The sequence below is a fragment of the Ammospiza caudacuta genome, chromosome 1 (genome assembly GCF_027887145.1).
Source record: "Ammospiza caudacuta isolate bAmmCau1 chromosome 1, bAmmCau1.pri, whole genome shotgun sequence".
Lineage (NCBI taxonomy): Eukaryota > Metazoa > Chordata > Aves > Passeriformes > Passerellidae > Ammospiza > Ammospiza caudacuta.
Window position 1 is genome coordinate 67048635 of NC_080593.1, and position 18399 is coordinate 67067033.

The window sequence follows — 18399 nt, forward strand, 5'->3', positions numbered from 1 at the left end:
TGACCATTCCAAGGTGCCTACACACCTTGGTTAAGCTGTCTCTTAATTCTTCTGTGCCTCCGCTTCTTTGCTTCGTGGTAGCTGAAACAGCAATATCTTATTTTCAAAGGTCTGTTGAAAGAAATGCAGCTAAAATTATGGAAACCCCAATGACAGTTGGTGAAAAATGTGAAAAGCAGAAGGGGAGGATAAAAAAAATAAGCCCGTAATATCAGTTATAGACTTGCTCACCATGAGAGGAGGGCGATTGTTCCATTTGTCGCTTGCATATGTTTACTTTCTATTCCTTCCCAGTCCTCAAAACCTCTGCCAGCTCAACAACAGAAGTCCTTCTGTGTAAACAGAAGTCTTTGCTCTACAAGCCCAGGTAGAAGACTAATAAGAAACCTTGCAGAGGGTATCAAACCTAATGCAACAGAAATACAGCACGTGGAGGGGAGAAAAGGTTTGTGTCATCAGAAGGTACAGAAAGGATATTGAGTTTGCTTTGGAAGAAGGAAGAGTCAAGTCATCCTATGCAGGAATTCTCTGTCCAACTCATGAGCACAGTATATTGTCTTTCCTTTCAGGTAGTCACATTAAGAGGAAGAGGAGCCATGGCTTTTCAGAAGTGCCCCACCTTCCTGATGTTATCCCTGTGTGAATATCCCCTATCAAAGTTAAATCACTCTAAAATTTCTTTGCAAACAGCTCAATCCTTGTGCAAGATGTCAGTTTTTAAAGAGGCATCATTTAAAATGCAAAGGGTAAAAAGAAACAACATAAAAACAGAGTCACGAGAAAGCAAAGGAGGGGAGGAAGGGAGGGAAAGGATTCCGTTTTGCCTTTCTACAGAAATTGTTTTGATACAGTATCCCTGTTGCATGAATTTTCCATATGCCTGTGTCAGATCTACTATTTCAAGCCACAGAGCTGTCAGATGCTTGTTTTTCATGGCATGCTTACGTGGCAGGCCAACCTTTCTGTTGAATCAGGCAGTTTTTCACAAAGTTGGGATCTTCTTTAACCCAGAAAGATGTGCATGCTCCTTTGGACACAAAGCACCAGCTTTGCAGTTGAAGCGATTTGGCAAAGCAAACCACCATCTCTGGTCGCTAACAACTGTCATCAGAATCAGTGCTTTGGCATGGAAAAAAAACACATTATGAGCAACAGAGAGAACTATTCTTTACACATATATGAAGCAATGGAAATGCAGATTTAGACGATCAGATGCTATCATAGTTTGGCAATTCTCAAAATAATAGAGAAAAAACTTACAAACTTTTATACCAGCTCAACTTGCTTTGTGTTTAACAAAATGAGGAGCAGGAGAAATTTAGTTCATGAACAAAAAGTCTCAATACTTAATTTAAAACTTAGTTTTGTAACTTAAATGACACAAACATTTCTTCCTTTAGTCATATCTGATTATGAAACTCCATAATCCCACAACGGAAGTGAAAATATCAGTCACATCAATATCACTTTACAAGTGCACATTCTTCACCTTACATCCCCAGCATTTAGCATCTGAAAGATAATCTCCATTCTCCATGCCTCATATTTTGCTAAAATAAAATGGCATATTTAAATACAGCCTAAATGCTAATCAGGATATAAACATTTAAATAACAGAATGTAGATCCGTTAATCAAAACTGATTACCAGCTTGCTTACCATTTACTGGGGGCTCTTCTGTAAAATACTGCCTTAGTTACTGTTGCCAAAATTGTGTTTTTAAAGCCTCTTGGAGAAAAAAGCTGATTACTTACAACATTGGCTCAAGAGACACATTTTAGGACAATGTTTCCTAGAAATGTGAGACAGCAATTTACTTGCAGGTAACCACTACATAAATGTGCATTTGCATTAACCCTTTTCTGTTATCTTAACACCAGGCTTTGTCTCCTCTTTCCCTTTTCCTCATAAGATTTTAAAATATTTCATATTTCTGAATGCCCTTGCAGAACTACGTGGTTAGCCAGAAACTTTCAGCTCTGGAAAACACTGACCACTACATCCTTTTCAGGCCAATAGTTCCCACTTGTATGAAATTAATATTCAGATTCTCACCTGTTTGCAAGTACTTTTTAACAGTTTTTATAAATTAATACATCCAACTACAGAAGGCCAATGCTGGTGAGCTAGGACCATCACTGGCCATGCTGTGCAAATTGATTTTGCAATCAGACTGAAAATCAGAAATTCACAAGCAGCATCTATAATATTTTACCACTTGACTGCAGGCAATACTAAGGTCTACAGGAAAATATATTCTAATGGCTTCAATCTACCTTTACCCCTGAGGCTACAAAGTGACACAAGAAAGGAGTCTGCCAGGCATGTGGGGCACCTCAGCCTGCTTGGCACACTCATGCTTCCTTTGACTGAAGAGATCTACTGGAAAATCTCATCAGTGCTTTGCTAAAGCATGGACATTGAACATTCAAAAGAAAAGCTGCTAGAATGTCAATCTCCTACAAACGGGAAAACAGAGAGAACTGCTCTGCCAATCATCCTCTCCTTCTCCTTCCCCTTCCCCAAAAAAGAAAAAAAGAACTAAAATTACTGTAAAAGTTGGGAAAATATTCCAATATTAACCTGTTTGGGGGTTTTTTTTTGCACTTTCAAGCAGTCCTAGATGTGTTTATACAGATCTATGAGAAATGCAGCCATATGCACACCTTCTCTTTTATCTTGGAGACACTGTTTGTAGAAACACTGCCTAAAATAATGGGGTCAGTTTTCAGATATACTGAAAATCCATTACTTGTCCTTGCTTCCCAAGCACGTTACATACAGGTATCCCATCCTTCAAACTTGGCTTCTCCACAGCCAACTTCTTGTTCTGCTTTTTCAAAGCACTATACAGATGTTACTCCTGAAGAACATGCTTTAACTGGATTTTTTTTTATTTACAACTTTGTTCAAGGAAAAAACTGAAATGTGTGAGATGTTCTCACTACCAAAGGTTTTTCAGGTTTTGAAACAGAAGGAAAAATCTGCCAGGAATAAGATCACACTATGAATTTTTCTGTTTCCTAGATGCCCATTAGACTGTTTGTCATACTTGCATTAGCAGGCAAAATCATAGAAAAGAAAAAAAGCACAGAAGAAGAAGAAAAAAAGAAGCTGTTAAAAAAATAAAGGAGAATATGCTCTTTATTTATTTTTGAAAAGGCATGATAAAAGTCAGCCATAAGATACTGGGGAAACATTAATAATTAAAATGTGTTCAAAATGTGTTTTTTGCCAAGCCCACATCCCACCTGGGTGCCTATGAAAATGTCCCACGAGCTCTGCTATGTGCCCCAACTGTGTGTGATGCCCTCTCACTCTAGGACAGGATTCTAGCCAATTAAGGGTCTAAGAGAGAGAAGATTGTCCCTTTCAACAGAGAAGCAGACCCACATTTTAGAGCCAAACAAGACAAACTGGTATGCTTTCTTCCACTGCAGCAATGGATTTCATGTACATGAACAGGGATGGCAGCCAGGTTCTGCAGCCATTCTGGTACCAGACCTTGCTGAAAGGGCACTAAGGACCAATTGCATTTCATAAGTCTGACAAAAGGAAAACCATATGGTATGAGAACAGCAATTTCTCCTGATAACTCCAAAAGTTACATCACCATTTCAGAATTTTAAAAAAGAAAAGGAAAAAAAGCATGTAAGGGAAACACTATTCTGAACATACTAACAGATGCATACATCTGGATATAGCACACGTAGGCAGTGTTCTAAAATAAATGTAATATTTTATTGTCACAGAAATGTACGTTGTTTAAAATAAAGAAAAATAAAACAAATAGGGGAAGATAAAATTAAATGTTCCATAAACTGTTAACACAAAAAAGGGTACTATCACACCTTCTAACAAATATATGCAATACTTGAGAAAATTGTGAACTACATAAAGATATGTTTGAAAAAGACTAAATCATTCTTGCAATAAAGTTTAGTACTTTCACAGTTCCTAATCTGCCTCTTGGCCACAAAAGCACTGCCCTTACACTCTTTTACAATTCCAGGCATTAAACTATGCCATGTACATATCTTGCTCTGCCTCTTGACAGTGGAGAATTACACTTGGATATATTAGGTATTCTTCTAATAAAATTATACTAATATAGTATTTGAAACACTATTAATACATACACCATTGTGTTTTCTCCATGGACCTGTGACAGAAATACTTATTTCTGTAAGAAATCCTAAAGCAGGGAGGAAGGTAAAATGCATACATCTACTGAGTATGAGACATCACTTCAAAAAGCATGGTGGCTAGAGATTCCTTACAGTAATGGAACACAAAACCACCACAGCAATTATATTATAAGTGCCACTTCCATACACTTTTTTTCTTTTACCTGGCTCTGTATTCTGCCTGCATTGCAACCTTTAGGGTAAGAACAAGCCTGCAATCTCCCATCTGACTTAACAGAGCTCAGTAGTTAAAAACAATGCCACTTAATATTAACTTACCCTACTTCCCAGCCCCCAAAATTAGGCCAAAAAATCAGAGGAAATCATGCAGTGTGCTGTGGATATTCCATGACTACCACTGCTGGCAGGGAGTAAGCCACATATTTCATAGGTAACTAGGAACACACACACAGTTGTTTTGTAGCGACACTACACCAAGGGCTCCTGCTGAACTGCTGCTTTTCCTCCCTGCAGCTCATTCCAAACCTTTCCCAGTTTTAGCTCAGGAGGTCTATCCTGGAATTTACAAAGGGCACTTGCTGGGAACTTATCTTTAAAACACACAGGAATTCAGCAGGAAGAAAGTTCATGGGTATTTAAAATATGAACATGCATTCTCTACTTTCTGTTGGTAATCAAAGATGTTAAATCCAGTTTACTGGACTGGCCACATGCATACGATAAAGATTAAATTTTCAATTACAGATACTTTTTCAACTTTGCCTTAGCAAAATCCTCCTTCTGCTTTTCAAAACCTGTGGATCCTGACAAAGAGATTTCTTCTTCAGCCCTCCACTAAAGGTCGTACAGGAATTGCTAAGCCATCACAGTCTCTGAGCAGCCTCATTCTGAGAGAAGCTTTAAAAGCATTTATAAAGCTTTTATTTAAAAACAAACAGCACTGCCTCACCTACTGAACTAGAGCTCCCCTACTTCCCCCATAAATGCTTCACTGAAGGCTCCAAAAATCTGCCATCGTATTTTCCCCACTCCTTCCTCTACATGTAAATATTCTGACTTATGATACATTTAAACAAGTGGTAGGAAAGACTGCAGTTTGCCCAACACATGTGATTTGGAAACCTAAAGTCCACTTTATTCATCTGTTTTAACACAGCAAGGAAAATCTTACTTTTCCAACTAAGAGCCCCAGTTTCTCTCTCCATAATCTCATAAGCCATTTCTGAACTAAAATGCCTAACACAGAAGTCCAACATACCAAAGAATGAACCAGCCTAGGAACTCTGTACTGGTATAACCAGCTCTTTAAAAATGTGTGGCTCTAGGAAGTCTCCTTTATGTTTTCCAGCATAAATATTTACAGCAGTTTGCAATTTGAAATCAAAATATCTGATTGTAAGAAGAAACTCAGAATACACACCATGAAGGGGAACAATTCCTGCATTAAAAACCAAAACCGAACAAGATAATTCTCAAAACAGTCTTTTGCAAAGTTTCCTGAATACATTAAGGTGGGCTCTGAGTGATTGTTTTGAAGGTAGCAACTGACTATGGTTAGAAAAAAACCAGTTCTTATCTTCTCAACAATTTTGCAAAGGGTTAGGTCAAACAGATGCTCCCACCTAACATACAGGCAACTGCGTTACTGAGCTCCCTGCCCAAGGTCCCACATGCCTGTCTGGCCAGCTAAAGACTGGGAGTTCTTTCCACAGATAAGAATCCTCACCTGGAGCAGCAGGCAAGTACTTGGAACACAAGCCCTTTCAATCATAGTAATGCTGGCGTCATTATTTGTTATTTGTTACTTATTCCTCTGGTATTTTTATTAAGGAAAATTAATTAGAAGTATTTTTAAATGGTAACAATGTTCTTGGATAGTTTATTGGGCTGGATATAAGATATGGCAGTAACACTACCACAACTATAAAGCCCAGTGGACTGAAGACTTCAAAGTTTGAAAATACTGATAGGAGTCAACTGACAAATTTGCATAGTTCTGAAGCCCTAAAAAGTCAATTGTGAAAACACCAGACCACAAGCCTTTGCCTTTTTCAAAACAGCCATTTAAGGTGTAGTTGACCATAAATCTGCAAGAAGGCTCTCTTAACCAAGGTTCTCTGGAATTTTGCTATGTACATGTTTCTTTCAGATGGTTACATATTATTGGCGGCTGTTGGATTTTTCATTTGTTTGTTTTGGTTTTTTACACACAAACACACACACACCCTCCTGCCACTTAAAGTTACCTTAAATACACACAGCAACCCAAATATGGATTCTGAGATGCGAGGATTTAAACCCCAGAAAACCGAACAAAAAACCATTTCTCCTAAACGCCCATAAGAAAGCTTGGTTCTTAGAAAATGTTATTGTTTCTGGTCTAAAATGACTGGTCTTAATTTCATCCCAAGGTCAACTGCCTGCTGTAATACAAATACTTGCAAGAACAACAGCTGAAATCTTACTTTTTGTTTCTCTTTCCACAGCTACCATTTTCTTCATGACCTTCCTAACACGCTGGAGTTCGTGCTTCAGCAAATGTCAAATTCTGTAGCATTTCTTACTCCACGCTCAATTAGCAATAAAGAAGATATAGATGTAAAGGTGATGCAGATTTAAAGATGTGCATTGTTTCCACTTCACTGAATTCTGAAAGAAATTTAAACTGGCTTACACATAGCTTTCAAGACCCAGTCCTCTGCTACTTTTTTGTTTCCACAGGAATTAAATTTTTTTGACATTACCCTTGACCATCCCTTTCCAGCTCAAGACTGGTATCTAACTGCAATTATAATGCTTTTCTATTCCATAAATATACAATTTGTTGTTTCCTGAAAGCAAAAGAGCAGAACTAAGCTCCTTCCTCCATTCTTTTATTTTTTATTAACATTCTAGCAAGTATTTATTTGCAATCCTGTTAGCTGGAATACCATTCTTACACCTTCCTCCTTCACATTATTTTAACTCCCTCTGAGAGCACCTATTTTCACCATGGTCTACATCCAGCAGATTCTCTTTGTATTATTCCAATTCTCTTTTCCCAATATTTAGCATGAATATGCAAAAATCTATACATACTCAGAACTGTCAGTGCCAGCTACAATCAAGTTTAGTTTTCTGGGCCTCCTTATTAATTTCATAAATCTCAGCTGATTTTTTTCATTCTGAATGAAAGTTCTATGCCAAATTTTAGAGACAGTGTTTTATTTTATTTTTCATTAAGGTGTCAGCTGAGACCAGTTCAGTTTCCTGCTGGCTTACCAGTACAATGGAATTCCTAAAGTCATCCATTAAGAACCTGCATCACTTGTGAAGTTTGGAAATTCGTCAGTAGAAGAAGGGTTCTGGAAAGCAAAGCAAAGAAAGCAGAAAGAGGGAACACACCTTTTGTTATCCTCATGAAAATCTAGACCTGCTTTTGGGCAATTAAAGAAGCTTTAAAAAGCCTGCTGCTCACAGATGGCAAATAGAGGCTTACAACATAGTTTCACCATGAGTTCAAGCAAGAGGCTCAGGGCAAGTCCTGCCTCTGCACTGTCTCTCCCTGTCTGTCACTGCCACCAGCTCCAGCAAGGGTGTACAGCATCAGGGAACAACCAACCCAGCCCAAAAAGCCAACCCAGATGATGCTGGCATAACTTGCCCTGGGTGCCACTACTTCCATGGTGGGGCCAGCAAACAGACAAGCGAGAAGGGCAACAAGCATCTGAGGTGGGCAGGAGGCAGGACCACTACACCACCTCCTCTTCCAGCAGCAATGGCTTAAACCAGGCTCAAAACCAACTGGGAAATGACATTAAAGGAGTTCCTCTCTAGAGACCTTTCCTGCCAGTGAGTATTCCCTCCTGGCTTCAGGGGCTTTCTCAGCAACACTGTGAAACTCTGACACATGATGAGGAACACTCACTGATGGGAGAGATTCCTTTCTCCAGAGCCCTGTGCCAGGTCCAGGCAGGGCACACCAGCACAGGCTGCCCGACTCACACAACAGAAACCTGCGCTGCAGCTTGAGATCCTAAAACATCGATGACTCATAGAAGAACTTTGTGGTTAGATATGGTGGAATGTCTTGGGCTTTTAGTTTGGTATTTCAGAAGCTAGGAAGTAAGCTTTAAGAATACCTTCTAAATGTTAAGACTGTGAGGTGAAGCAGCAAGAAGTTGGAGGATGCCAAAAGCAAGGGTGTTTATGCAAACGAAGCCAGTTGCAAACTGAGCTGTGCTCACTGCTTGGCTCTGTTTACTACCAGTTTCTTCATCATCTTTTCCGTTATTTAGCCACCAAGTGTCTGCTTCACAACACCAACAACTTCATCTTCTGAGTCATTAAAAGCTGATGTGGAACTGGTATCTTCAGTTTACAGCAGAAAACAGAGGCATAGAGAGATTAAGAGACAGAGAGAGATTAAAAGATATGCCAAAATTGCTGGCTAATTTTGATCTTCAGCTTAGATCACCTAGACCTTGATTTTTTCTTTTTTTTACTGTACCTTGCACTTTTGCAGTATTTTGCACCAAACTGTCACTATAGTCAAACAACTGTTTTTGCATAAACTCAGAACTTGTGCCTGGGTATCTCAAGGCAAAGTGCAGCACTCACCATTAGTGGGTGGCTGCAAAGGTTTCTCTGCAAAGGAATTTCTCAGTCTCAACACAAGAAACTCACTGGTAGATGCAGAAATTCAATAGAACTGTCTTAAGGCAACAGTGACCAGTGTTACCCACACTAGTGTACCCTGCCCTTTTGCAATCCACTCTCAACAGGCTTTTGTCCATCAACTGTGGCTACTGACAAAAGATCCCAACCATCCTGGCAGTGAATAGGTCTACACCCTGCTGAAAACACAAGATCAAATTTGGGAACATGGCACAATGAGACAGAAACAATAGAGGTGATTGGAAAAGGTGGCAAATTGCAGCTTTAAACATAGCCTTTCTTACACCATGGAGTATGTGGGACAGTTTATTTCATTTAGACATCATTCACATTACAATAAAATTTAAGGTCTGCAGGCACATTGATATCTAATTTGCAAGATGCTGGACCATACACACCATAAGACACAGACTAAAGATCCTACACCTTTAACCAGTAAAACAAAAAAAAAGCAAAAAAAGAAACACTATCCTTCCACATCCCAAAAGAGAAACTCAAGACACACAGGAAGAGAGTACTTCTGTGGTCAACAGGAGATCTGTCTATTCACTGCATTACAGGTGGATCTGCTGGTACTCCAGTAGGTGATAAATCAAGAGCCATCCATTCTCTCTACCTTCATGAGAGATGTCTGGAGCATGAGAGATGTCTGGAGCACAGATTTGGCTTGTAGAAGAAATTATACAAAACTATCTGACATACAGAAACAAAAACTGCTGCCAAATCGTGGGATATTTTCTGTAGCAAAGTCATCAAGTCAAAACTCTTCTTGTTCCAACTGTGTCTCACCCTTGCTCCACAAACTTAGGCAAGACACATACGCAACACCTTTACAAGTAAGCTACAGAGTGCAGACCACCAGCACTTCTGGTGTACTAATACTGCACCAGCAGCCCCTCTGGAACATCCTAAATTAGGGCATCACTTTTGTCTCAGAAACAATACAAAGACCCAAAAGTCAAGTGTGCTTTTACACTTCTTTTGACTCAAGCAAGCACAAATTCTAGAAGCAAGCCTTGAGAAAGCTCAATATTTTTATTAAGGCATTTGATGAAAATCATGCATAAAGTACAGCACACAAATCTATTCATAACTTAGACTACGAAACCAACACTAATAAGGAATATCAATCTGTCAGCTTTCAACACAGACAGACCTATTTCAGCACTAAAAGCACATTACAATCTTAAAACAACACAGAGAGACTTTGTTGACTCACACTTGAGAAGCAGAAGATGCCCAGCTCTTCTGGACATTTTAAAGCCATTACATACACAGCTTTCCAGCAAACTTAAGCATGATTTTTAGATTATTGCAAAGCTATCAACCTATTCAGCAAAGTTACTCATATTATACTTGCATTTCCTTATCAAATGCAAAGCACTAGAAGATTTGGAAGCGGCTGTTGAACATTATGGGCCTGTCTGCCATTGTTTCCAAAGAGAAATACTGATTGAGAAGGAAAAAAAGCAACAACTTGTCTTCTGAAAAAATAACAGAAAGCTTATCAAGAAAGAGACAAAATTCAAAATATTTGTTACAGTTTTGTTTTGGTAAATCACAGCACTGTGCTAAACAGGGTACACATAACAAAACTTTTCATTTTAAACTCTGCAATTGGGAACTCCTAAGTAAACAAAAACATGAGCCGTTTTTCCTTCTATATCCTCACAACCATCTGACAACAAACCAAGCCCACTCAGCCCTGCTAAAAGCATGATTCTCTAATGTAACTGTACTTCTGGGAATACATTACAGATTCTGTGAAATGTTTTGTTACATGTGTGGATCAATTGGCCATGTAAATACAGAGTGCAGCCACATGCAAAGGAGTCTTTTTGTTAGTTTTAGTGAGCTAAAACAGTAAAGAAAAATAAGAAAATGAGACCTCTGGGTGTCTGAGCAAGACAGGTATTTTCCTCTTTTGCAAATATTGCCCTTTTTGTTTTCTGAAGGAGGAATCATGCTTTTGATTAGCAACACAATACACACCCTTAATATTTAAAAGACTAGGACAACATCAGGAACATCTGCTTATGAACTTAGCTCCAGTCACATCACTAATGGACAACCCATACCAGGCTTTTCCCAGCCATACCTTTGGCCTTCACCTCTGAAACCACTAAACACTCCCCAGAACTTCCATGCACCCAATCCACATCTTTCTTTGAGACATACAAAACTGTAATTTCTCTCAAATTTTAGCCACTCAGCCCCACTGCTGGGGATGACAACTACTTGTAAGTTGGTCAGGAGACTCAGCCTGTATGACTCCCCTTACCAATGCAGCCCACTGGTGATGGCAATGTGTTTCACATTAGGGAGGCATTTGCAGCGAGGAGCAGGGAAGGCTGATATGACAAAACAACCTAATGAAACAAGGGCAGCACAGCACATGCCTTATTGCTACCTTCATATTCAACATGCTCTCTTTCAGATGCAAACAGGCATCAAAGCCATGTCACTAATACACTCATGAAAACAAATGGTCAACTAATTAGATTAGTTTTTATTTGCAAAATAATGTTTCCCATACCCCATCTTATATAGGTTTCTTCTCCTGTGGTAAAATCAGGTCAGTATAGCACTATATTCAATCATCTATAAGCAGACAGCGAAATCTTCAGAATATAAGGATCTTCACTGATCCTAACACTTTAGGGCAGCTGCTTTTCTGCCAAAGGCTGTCAGATTTCACAGAATATACAAAATGAGCAAAACCAAGCCACGACAGAAAGCAAAGAGCCTTAAGGTTTCCTAACAAAATCTTAAATTTAGCTCTCTATATTAAACAATGTTACTTTATTTTCCCCAGACAATAAGGTTGCTTACGGTAAACACAGCCAATATTAAAACCTTCAAAACTTATTCCTTCATTGCAGCAAACCTCAAATTAACTAATGAGAGTGTGTGGGGGGGATCTCTATGGTGGTTTTTCTCCTGTGTCTTTTCTTGGCAGGAAGGGAGAGAAGGATTGTGTTGGGGTTTTTTTTTAAGGGAAAATACTTTACGTTCTTGAACATGGTTATTTATTCTCCAGGCTGATTTGGACTGCAAGTGCAACCCAAATAACTCATCTAATGCACAACAGCATAGAGAGAGTTTCAAGGGTTCTTCTACAGTGATCTCCAAAAAAGTTAAACATTGATGGGCTCTGAGCAAGTCTGGTTAAAGCTGTTGGCAACTTGATTGCTATGGGGCAATGAGAGGAGCTGGCAGCAGGGAAGGAGAAGCCGGGTAAGGCCATGGAGTGTTCTTTGTACATAGCACAAAAGGTGACATCAGGTTTAGACAATGTAAAAATAGCTTTTAACCTAAAAACCTGTAAAAACACAGGTTACTTAATCTTACACCTTTGTTTTTCAAATGTTACAGAACATATTGTTTTAATTGCCAAGGTTGCTGAGTTTCACCTTTGACCATATACATTTATGCTTTTTTGCACACTTAGTTGTCATCAATACCAATTACCATGGATTAAACCACATGCTAAACCACCCTTTTTTTAAAGTTTTAATGGTTAGTTAATAGCATCAATTTAAGATGTGTCTAACTTTGCATATGCACAAATAAGCTGACAGAAAACAAACCTGTGAAACCTTTCAGTTTCCCCAAGTTCCAGCACAAACTGAGAGTTCAAAGCAAGTATTTTCTGCAATGCTCTCAGGGACTGATAAGAAGACTAAAGAAAGTGAAATCCAGTTTTCTTCATTATCTGGACTAGAAATGGAAATTGTGTACAACTAATGAGAAGTAAACTGATTTTTCTAATCACTTCACCTCTAACAACAAATGACAGTAGCAATATCTGCTCACAAGGTGTTGAAGTTTACAGCAACCTGTGTAGTTTTGACAATCATTGAGCTGTTCCAACACAATTTCTAACTAAGGGCTTGCTGTATACACTGCTATTTCCCTTCCCGACATTTAACCCATCTTAATTCATTCAAGAACTCCATACAACTATTTTTCCATTAGTTGTAGAAAAATAGGAACTGATGAAAACTGCTGTAACGGGGTTGATAAAAGCTAAATGACTGGAGAAATTATGCAAGGAAAAAAGGCAACTAATTTCTTACACAATTAAAGAGTTTAATTAGATTATTTATTTAAGTGAATAGAGAGCTTTACAATAGATTTAACTCCTATTAAGTTCCAAACAACACAAGAGTAGATATCAGAGTACTAAAATTAGATCAGTCTCATATTTGATCAGAAAACATAAGCTCAGTTATGTCAGCAACTTGGTAAGCAGCAATATTGAAAACTCAGCTCTGATTTATTACTTCACATTCTGTAAGAAGGAGAAATGTAAAATTCCTGATCTGTGAGAGAGGTTTATCCATCATAGCAAAATGCTACTCAGCACTTCCTGAATAAAGACACTGCAAAAATGTCTTCTCCAGCAGAGACTGTTAGTGGTAGCAATGACAACAGTCTGCAAACATGAGGTCCCAGATACAGCTGTATGCACAAGCCCTTGAGAGACTCTCAACTGTAAACTAACTGAGACACATAAGAATGTTTGCTGTGTTTTGACATAAAAATGTTAAAACCAGAATCAAATGCTGTTCCTGCCCCTAAAGCTTTATGTTGGTGCTTGTGCTTTTGTGATGGTTTTTTTCCTCTGAAGGGATGCTTCCATACTGCAACTGTAAAATTAACCTGAAAAAAGCTGATGACAGCTACATGTAAGGGTGCAGGTGGAAGCATGTTCTTCCAAGAGCTGGGCAAAAGGGCGGGGATGGAAGCGTGTTCTCCCTCAACGTGGATGTCTGCTCTTCAACTGACCTGCATTTTCCCCCTCATTTAATTCCTCTAGGGCCACTTCTACCAAGGCAGTAACAAATATCCATAGGATCAGATTCCTCACATTCACATGGGATTGGGAAATTGCACTGGGATTTTGTTCTAGGAAATGCCAGGACATGTAAGCTTGCCAGTTTGCAGAGCAGCTTTCTCACCTGCTTGCCCCTTACAGCCAAGCTACCATGTGGCTGTGCAAAGGCAGGAGAGCAAGGAGACCAAGGTCAAACCTAGCAGTGCTCAAGGTAGCATGGCTGATAGATAAATAGAGAGAAGCCATGCATGGGAGGAGGTTTTGATCCCCTCAAAAGCAAGCTGAACTGACAACTATTAAAGAAAAACAACTACCAGCTGCAGGACGTCAAGTTCTGCCATGTCACACCCATTTCCCACCTCCCCCTGTATTTCAACCGTAAATTCTCTGATAAGGAAACTGCTTCTTCCTTTGCATTTTCAAAGTTCATGCTGGCTATTGCTGTAAGCTGGAGAATATCAAGAATGCTGTCAAGTACACAGACTGGAGCATTAAGGACATGTTCCAGTTATTTCTCTGTGGAAATTAGAGCGGTCTCACAGACAACTCCTAAAACTTGCTTACAAGTTACTTTTGGAACAAAACCAACTTCTTAAATACATATTCCTTTAACCTCGTAATTGAAACTGCAACTGAGTTTCCCAAGAGCTTTTCCTTCTCAACTGAGAGCTACATACCTCTCAGATTTCTGGGATGTATCTGCTTTGTCCGAGGCATTTTCCTCTAATCTCATGCACCACTTTCTCCTCTCAGAAACGGAAAGTACAGCAAGCAGAGAGATGGCAGCTCCATAAACTTGTCAAAGGGCTCAGTTAATCCGTATGCTAAAAAAACAGAGAGAAAGTTATGAGATGTAGGCATCAATAAGAAAAACAAAGATACCTATCTGATTCCTTTCATCCTCAAATGACTATGGAAATTAGCAAGAAATATTTCTGCACCTATGATTTGCTAAGGGAACTTTCCTGTCTGACAGCCCAGGAGCCACCCTGGCAGTCACACTCCGACCACCAGAGTTACACTGCTGGGACCGAATTCTCTTCCCAGCAGGCTTGACTCCCTCCACTCTCGCACACAAGATTTCCTTGCCGGCTCAACCCACGTTTCCCACAGCAGAGTCACAGACCCCTGGTCCCTTTAAGTAATTTTTTCACGGTGCAAGAACAGAGTAACAGCCCAAGCTGGTGCCTCAGAGGAGGGATCCTCAAGGATCCCCTGGGCTGCTACTTTTAAGTCTGCTACTGATCCCAGACTTATGCGTGCCAGAGTCGGGGGTCTTCCAGCTGAGTCCCGGGTTCCCGCTGTGTCCCCGTCCCCTGGCAGGGCCACAGATCCTGGTGCCCTTTGTTGTGCAAAGTGTCGGCACCACTTCCCGGCCTCTTGCCCCGGGCTCCCGCCACCCAGAGCTGAAACTGCAGCTCCCAGGGCGGCTGCACAACCTGCACGGAACGGATTCCTCAACAGGTTCTATGGAGGCAAGCGTTCCAGTACCTTAGGAGAACCACGTGAGGCTGAAACTCCTTTCAGGATTACTCAGGAAGCATGAGAAAACGAAAACACTTTTCCACATTGGTCAGCTGTTTTCTAGCCAGAAAACATCTTCCAGCAACCCTCATCTCATGCAAATAAATCCAAAAAGTTAAACAAAATTTGGCATCTGGCTTTCAGATACACATCTTCAGCTTCGGGTGGGGGAAGTACAGAGGGGAGGGCAAGCACACAAAGCATCATCCGATTTGTAACATTACCTACAGAATCCTTACAGGCAGCATGTAAGTTTGTAAGAATTCTCCATGGGATATTTCTGCTGAAATATCAGTGTACAGCCAAGGATCACACTAGCTCTTGACCTACCTGCACTTTCTTACTTTTCAAACATTCTTAGGAATCGCTAACAGTTCAATGAGTGTTTTGTTCACTTTCTGATACAGGATGTGAAATGTCTCAAAGACCTATGGAAAACTACCTACACACAAAAACCTAAAGAAGAAAATAACTGGTGCAATTACACTCTTCCATCTAAACAAAATTTAAAAATAACAAGTTTCTGCTCTTTTTAAAATAATTCTACTTCATGTTAACAAATTTTTCTTTTTAGTAAACATTAGAATTTTTTTTAACTGTATGAACTTTGGAATGGCTCCTAATATAGGCAAATTGATTAAGGACAGCTGTTTGAAGCAGGAAGGATGTAGAGTTCTTAGCATTGGTTGTAAGTATTAATTTAGGGGCACTTACATTGTTTTTCAAGGCAACATGTTTCTGAGAAAATTTAATTCAAACTCAATTAAAATAGACTACTTGCAACCACCCCTTCAGTCTACATACTGTTAAGGAATATAATCATTAATTTTTAATGCTTCTTTTGTCTGATGCTGCACAAAAAGACCCAAACAGGAGAAAAAAAAATACTGCAACTGACACAAAGGAAAGCTGGAAAATGTTATTCTGACTGAATGATTCTTCACTAGGGTATTACCGCACGTTGAAGGAAAAAGACGGAAAAAATCCGAAACAGAGCACAGTGCCTGTCAAGCTGTTAACTCATAACAGTTTATCTTCAAGCATAACAGAAATATTTAGAAATCAAATAAAACCTTATAGTAACAGGTCCATTTTCCAGGTCTTAGGTGCAAACTGGAAATGGAGAAAAGTGGCTGGATGGCTTGAAGCGACCAGCACTCCCTGAGCCCCAGTCCCCACCTTTCCTCCGGCTCGACTGGGAAAGTCCTTGGGGCTGGGCTGAGGTTTCTGAAGACGCTAATAAACACCGCCACTTCTTTACACAAGTTATTCGGAGCGAGAGTTTGAAATCCCCCGGTGTCTCCGTAAATCGGGAGCCCCTTCCCGACGCTTCCCTGCAGCACAAATGACATCCTACTGACGCTTCAATGCCACCAAGCTTCCCCGCTCGCCAGCAGGACCCTCTCCTTCGGGGAAGAGATGGCCGTGTGAGAGACACGGCGGAAACACCGGGCAGGACCCACGCCAAAAGTCATTCCCTCTCCCGCTTGAGCAAGGAGAAAAAAAAATAAAAAAAAAAGGCGGGGGGAGAGGGAGAAGAGAGGGAGAAACGGGCCTTTGCGATCGCAGCGGTCACATCGCCCCGTACCCACCCAAAAATGGGGGAGCGGGGCGGGAGGCAGCCCACTGCAGGGCCCGGGGAGCCGCGGGTATGTGCGAGCGGGACTGCGAGGAGAAGGGAAGGGGAAGGGAGGGAGGCAAAAAATCCATGAATGAATAAAGAGGGAGGAGCCTGGGAAAACCCCTCTGCAACGCCGCACCGAACAAAGCGCTGCACACATGCCGCGGGAGGGTGGGGGGGAAGGGGGACAGAGGGACGGGGGGCGGCCGCGGCCCGGCACCCGGCGGGGACGGCGGCGGGGCCGAGAGGAGCCGGGCCGGGGCTCCGCGCCTCCCAGTGCCCCCGAAACCCCGGCTGCAGACCCGGGGCGGAGGGGGGGACGCCCGGACAAGCCCACCGGGAGCCGGGGCGCACCGGCACCCCCGGGGGCAGCGCGGGCGCAGCCGGAGCGCGGAGTCCCCGCGCGTCCCGGAGGGGTCGCGGCGGAGCGCGGTGGGCTGAGGGGGGAATCGGGGCCTGCGGTCCTCCCCGTCCCCGCCCGCCCGTCCCCCCCCGCCACCGGCGGAGGACACATTGTGTTGTGGCTGCCGCAGCTCCACGCCGAGGGGGGCGGCGGGGGGCGGCCGTCCCGCCCCGCACCCTCCTCCCCGCAGCGCCTCCCGAGCCCCCTCCCGCCCCGCGGGGCCCGCTGCAAACCTGGCGGAGGGGCCGGCGCGGCGGCTGATGGCGGCGGCAGCGGCGGGGAGCGCGGCGACCCCTGCGCGGCGGCGGCGGCGGCGGCGGCGGGAGGGAGAGAGAGGGAGGGAGGGAGAAAGAGCGGGGGGAGCGGGGGGGCCGGGAGCCTCCTTCACTTGACAACCTCAAACACAAACATGACCCAGCGCCGCCGCCGCCGCAGCCGCCACCGCGCCCGCACACACACGCACACACAGAGCCCGGCAGCGGCACCCACCCCTCCTCCATGCACCGTCCCCCCGGGCCGGCCAAGGCGCCGCCCCCCGGCACGGCCCCGCTCCGCAGCCCCCCGGCCCCCGGCCGCGCCCGCCCCCCGCGGCAGCAGACCCCTCCTCCGGGAGCCCCATCCCCCACGTCCCACTCGGGAGCCCCCATCGCGGCCCTGCCCCTCGGCCGTGGGGCGGTGGACGGGGGGGGACACAATGCGGGGGAACGGGGGGCGGGGGAGTGGGAGCCTCCCCTGGCAGGCGGGAGAGGCGGGGCGGGCCCGGCGGGGGAGGGAGGGAGGACGGGCGGGCGGGTCGGCGCATCCGCCGGGGTCCCCTCGGGGAGAGCCGCGTTCCCCGCCGGGCCCGCCTCGCCCCTCCCCCCGGCGCCCCGGTCACCGTCGGGGGGAGCGCGGGGGGGCGGGGGGTGTTTTACCTTCTCTCACTTTCTATTGCAGGAAGCGCGGCCGGAGCAGTGACGTCACCGGGTCTCCCGGTCCCGCCCCCTCCCCGGGTCGGGGGAGGGGTCACCGAGGGGGTTTCCTCGCGGCCCGGTGGGGGAGGCACGGCCGGGGGGCCGCCGCTGCTGCCGCCGCCCCGCTGCCTCCTCCCCCTCTTCTTTCTCCTCCTCCTCCTTCTTCTCACCGGTGGGACTGCCCGGGCGCCGCCGCCCCGGCCCCTGCTCCTGCCCCGAGGCAGGGGGGCACCTCGCCGCCGCGGCTCCCGGGG

General features: G+C 43.4%; 1 protein-coding gene across 1 annotated transcript in view; it reads right to left on the bottom strand.

Annotated features, from left to right (window-relative positions):
- The window catches only part of HIVEP1 (HIVEP zinc finger 1), a 119306-nt gene extending 104916 nt beyond the window's left edge, over nucleotides 1-14390 (bottom strand). Inside the window, exon 1 of the mRNA XM_058813762.1 lies at nucleotides 14322-14390. Coding sequence (XP_058669745.1) covers nucleotides 14322-14361 — 40 coding nt within the window. The 5' untranslated portion in view covers nucleotides 14362-14390. The remainder of the gene's footprint in view (nucleotides 1-14321) is intronic.
- Between the last annotated feature and the right edge of the window lie 4009 nt (nucleotides 14391-18399).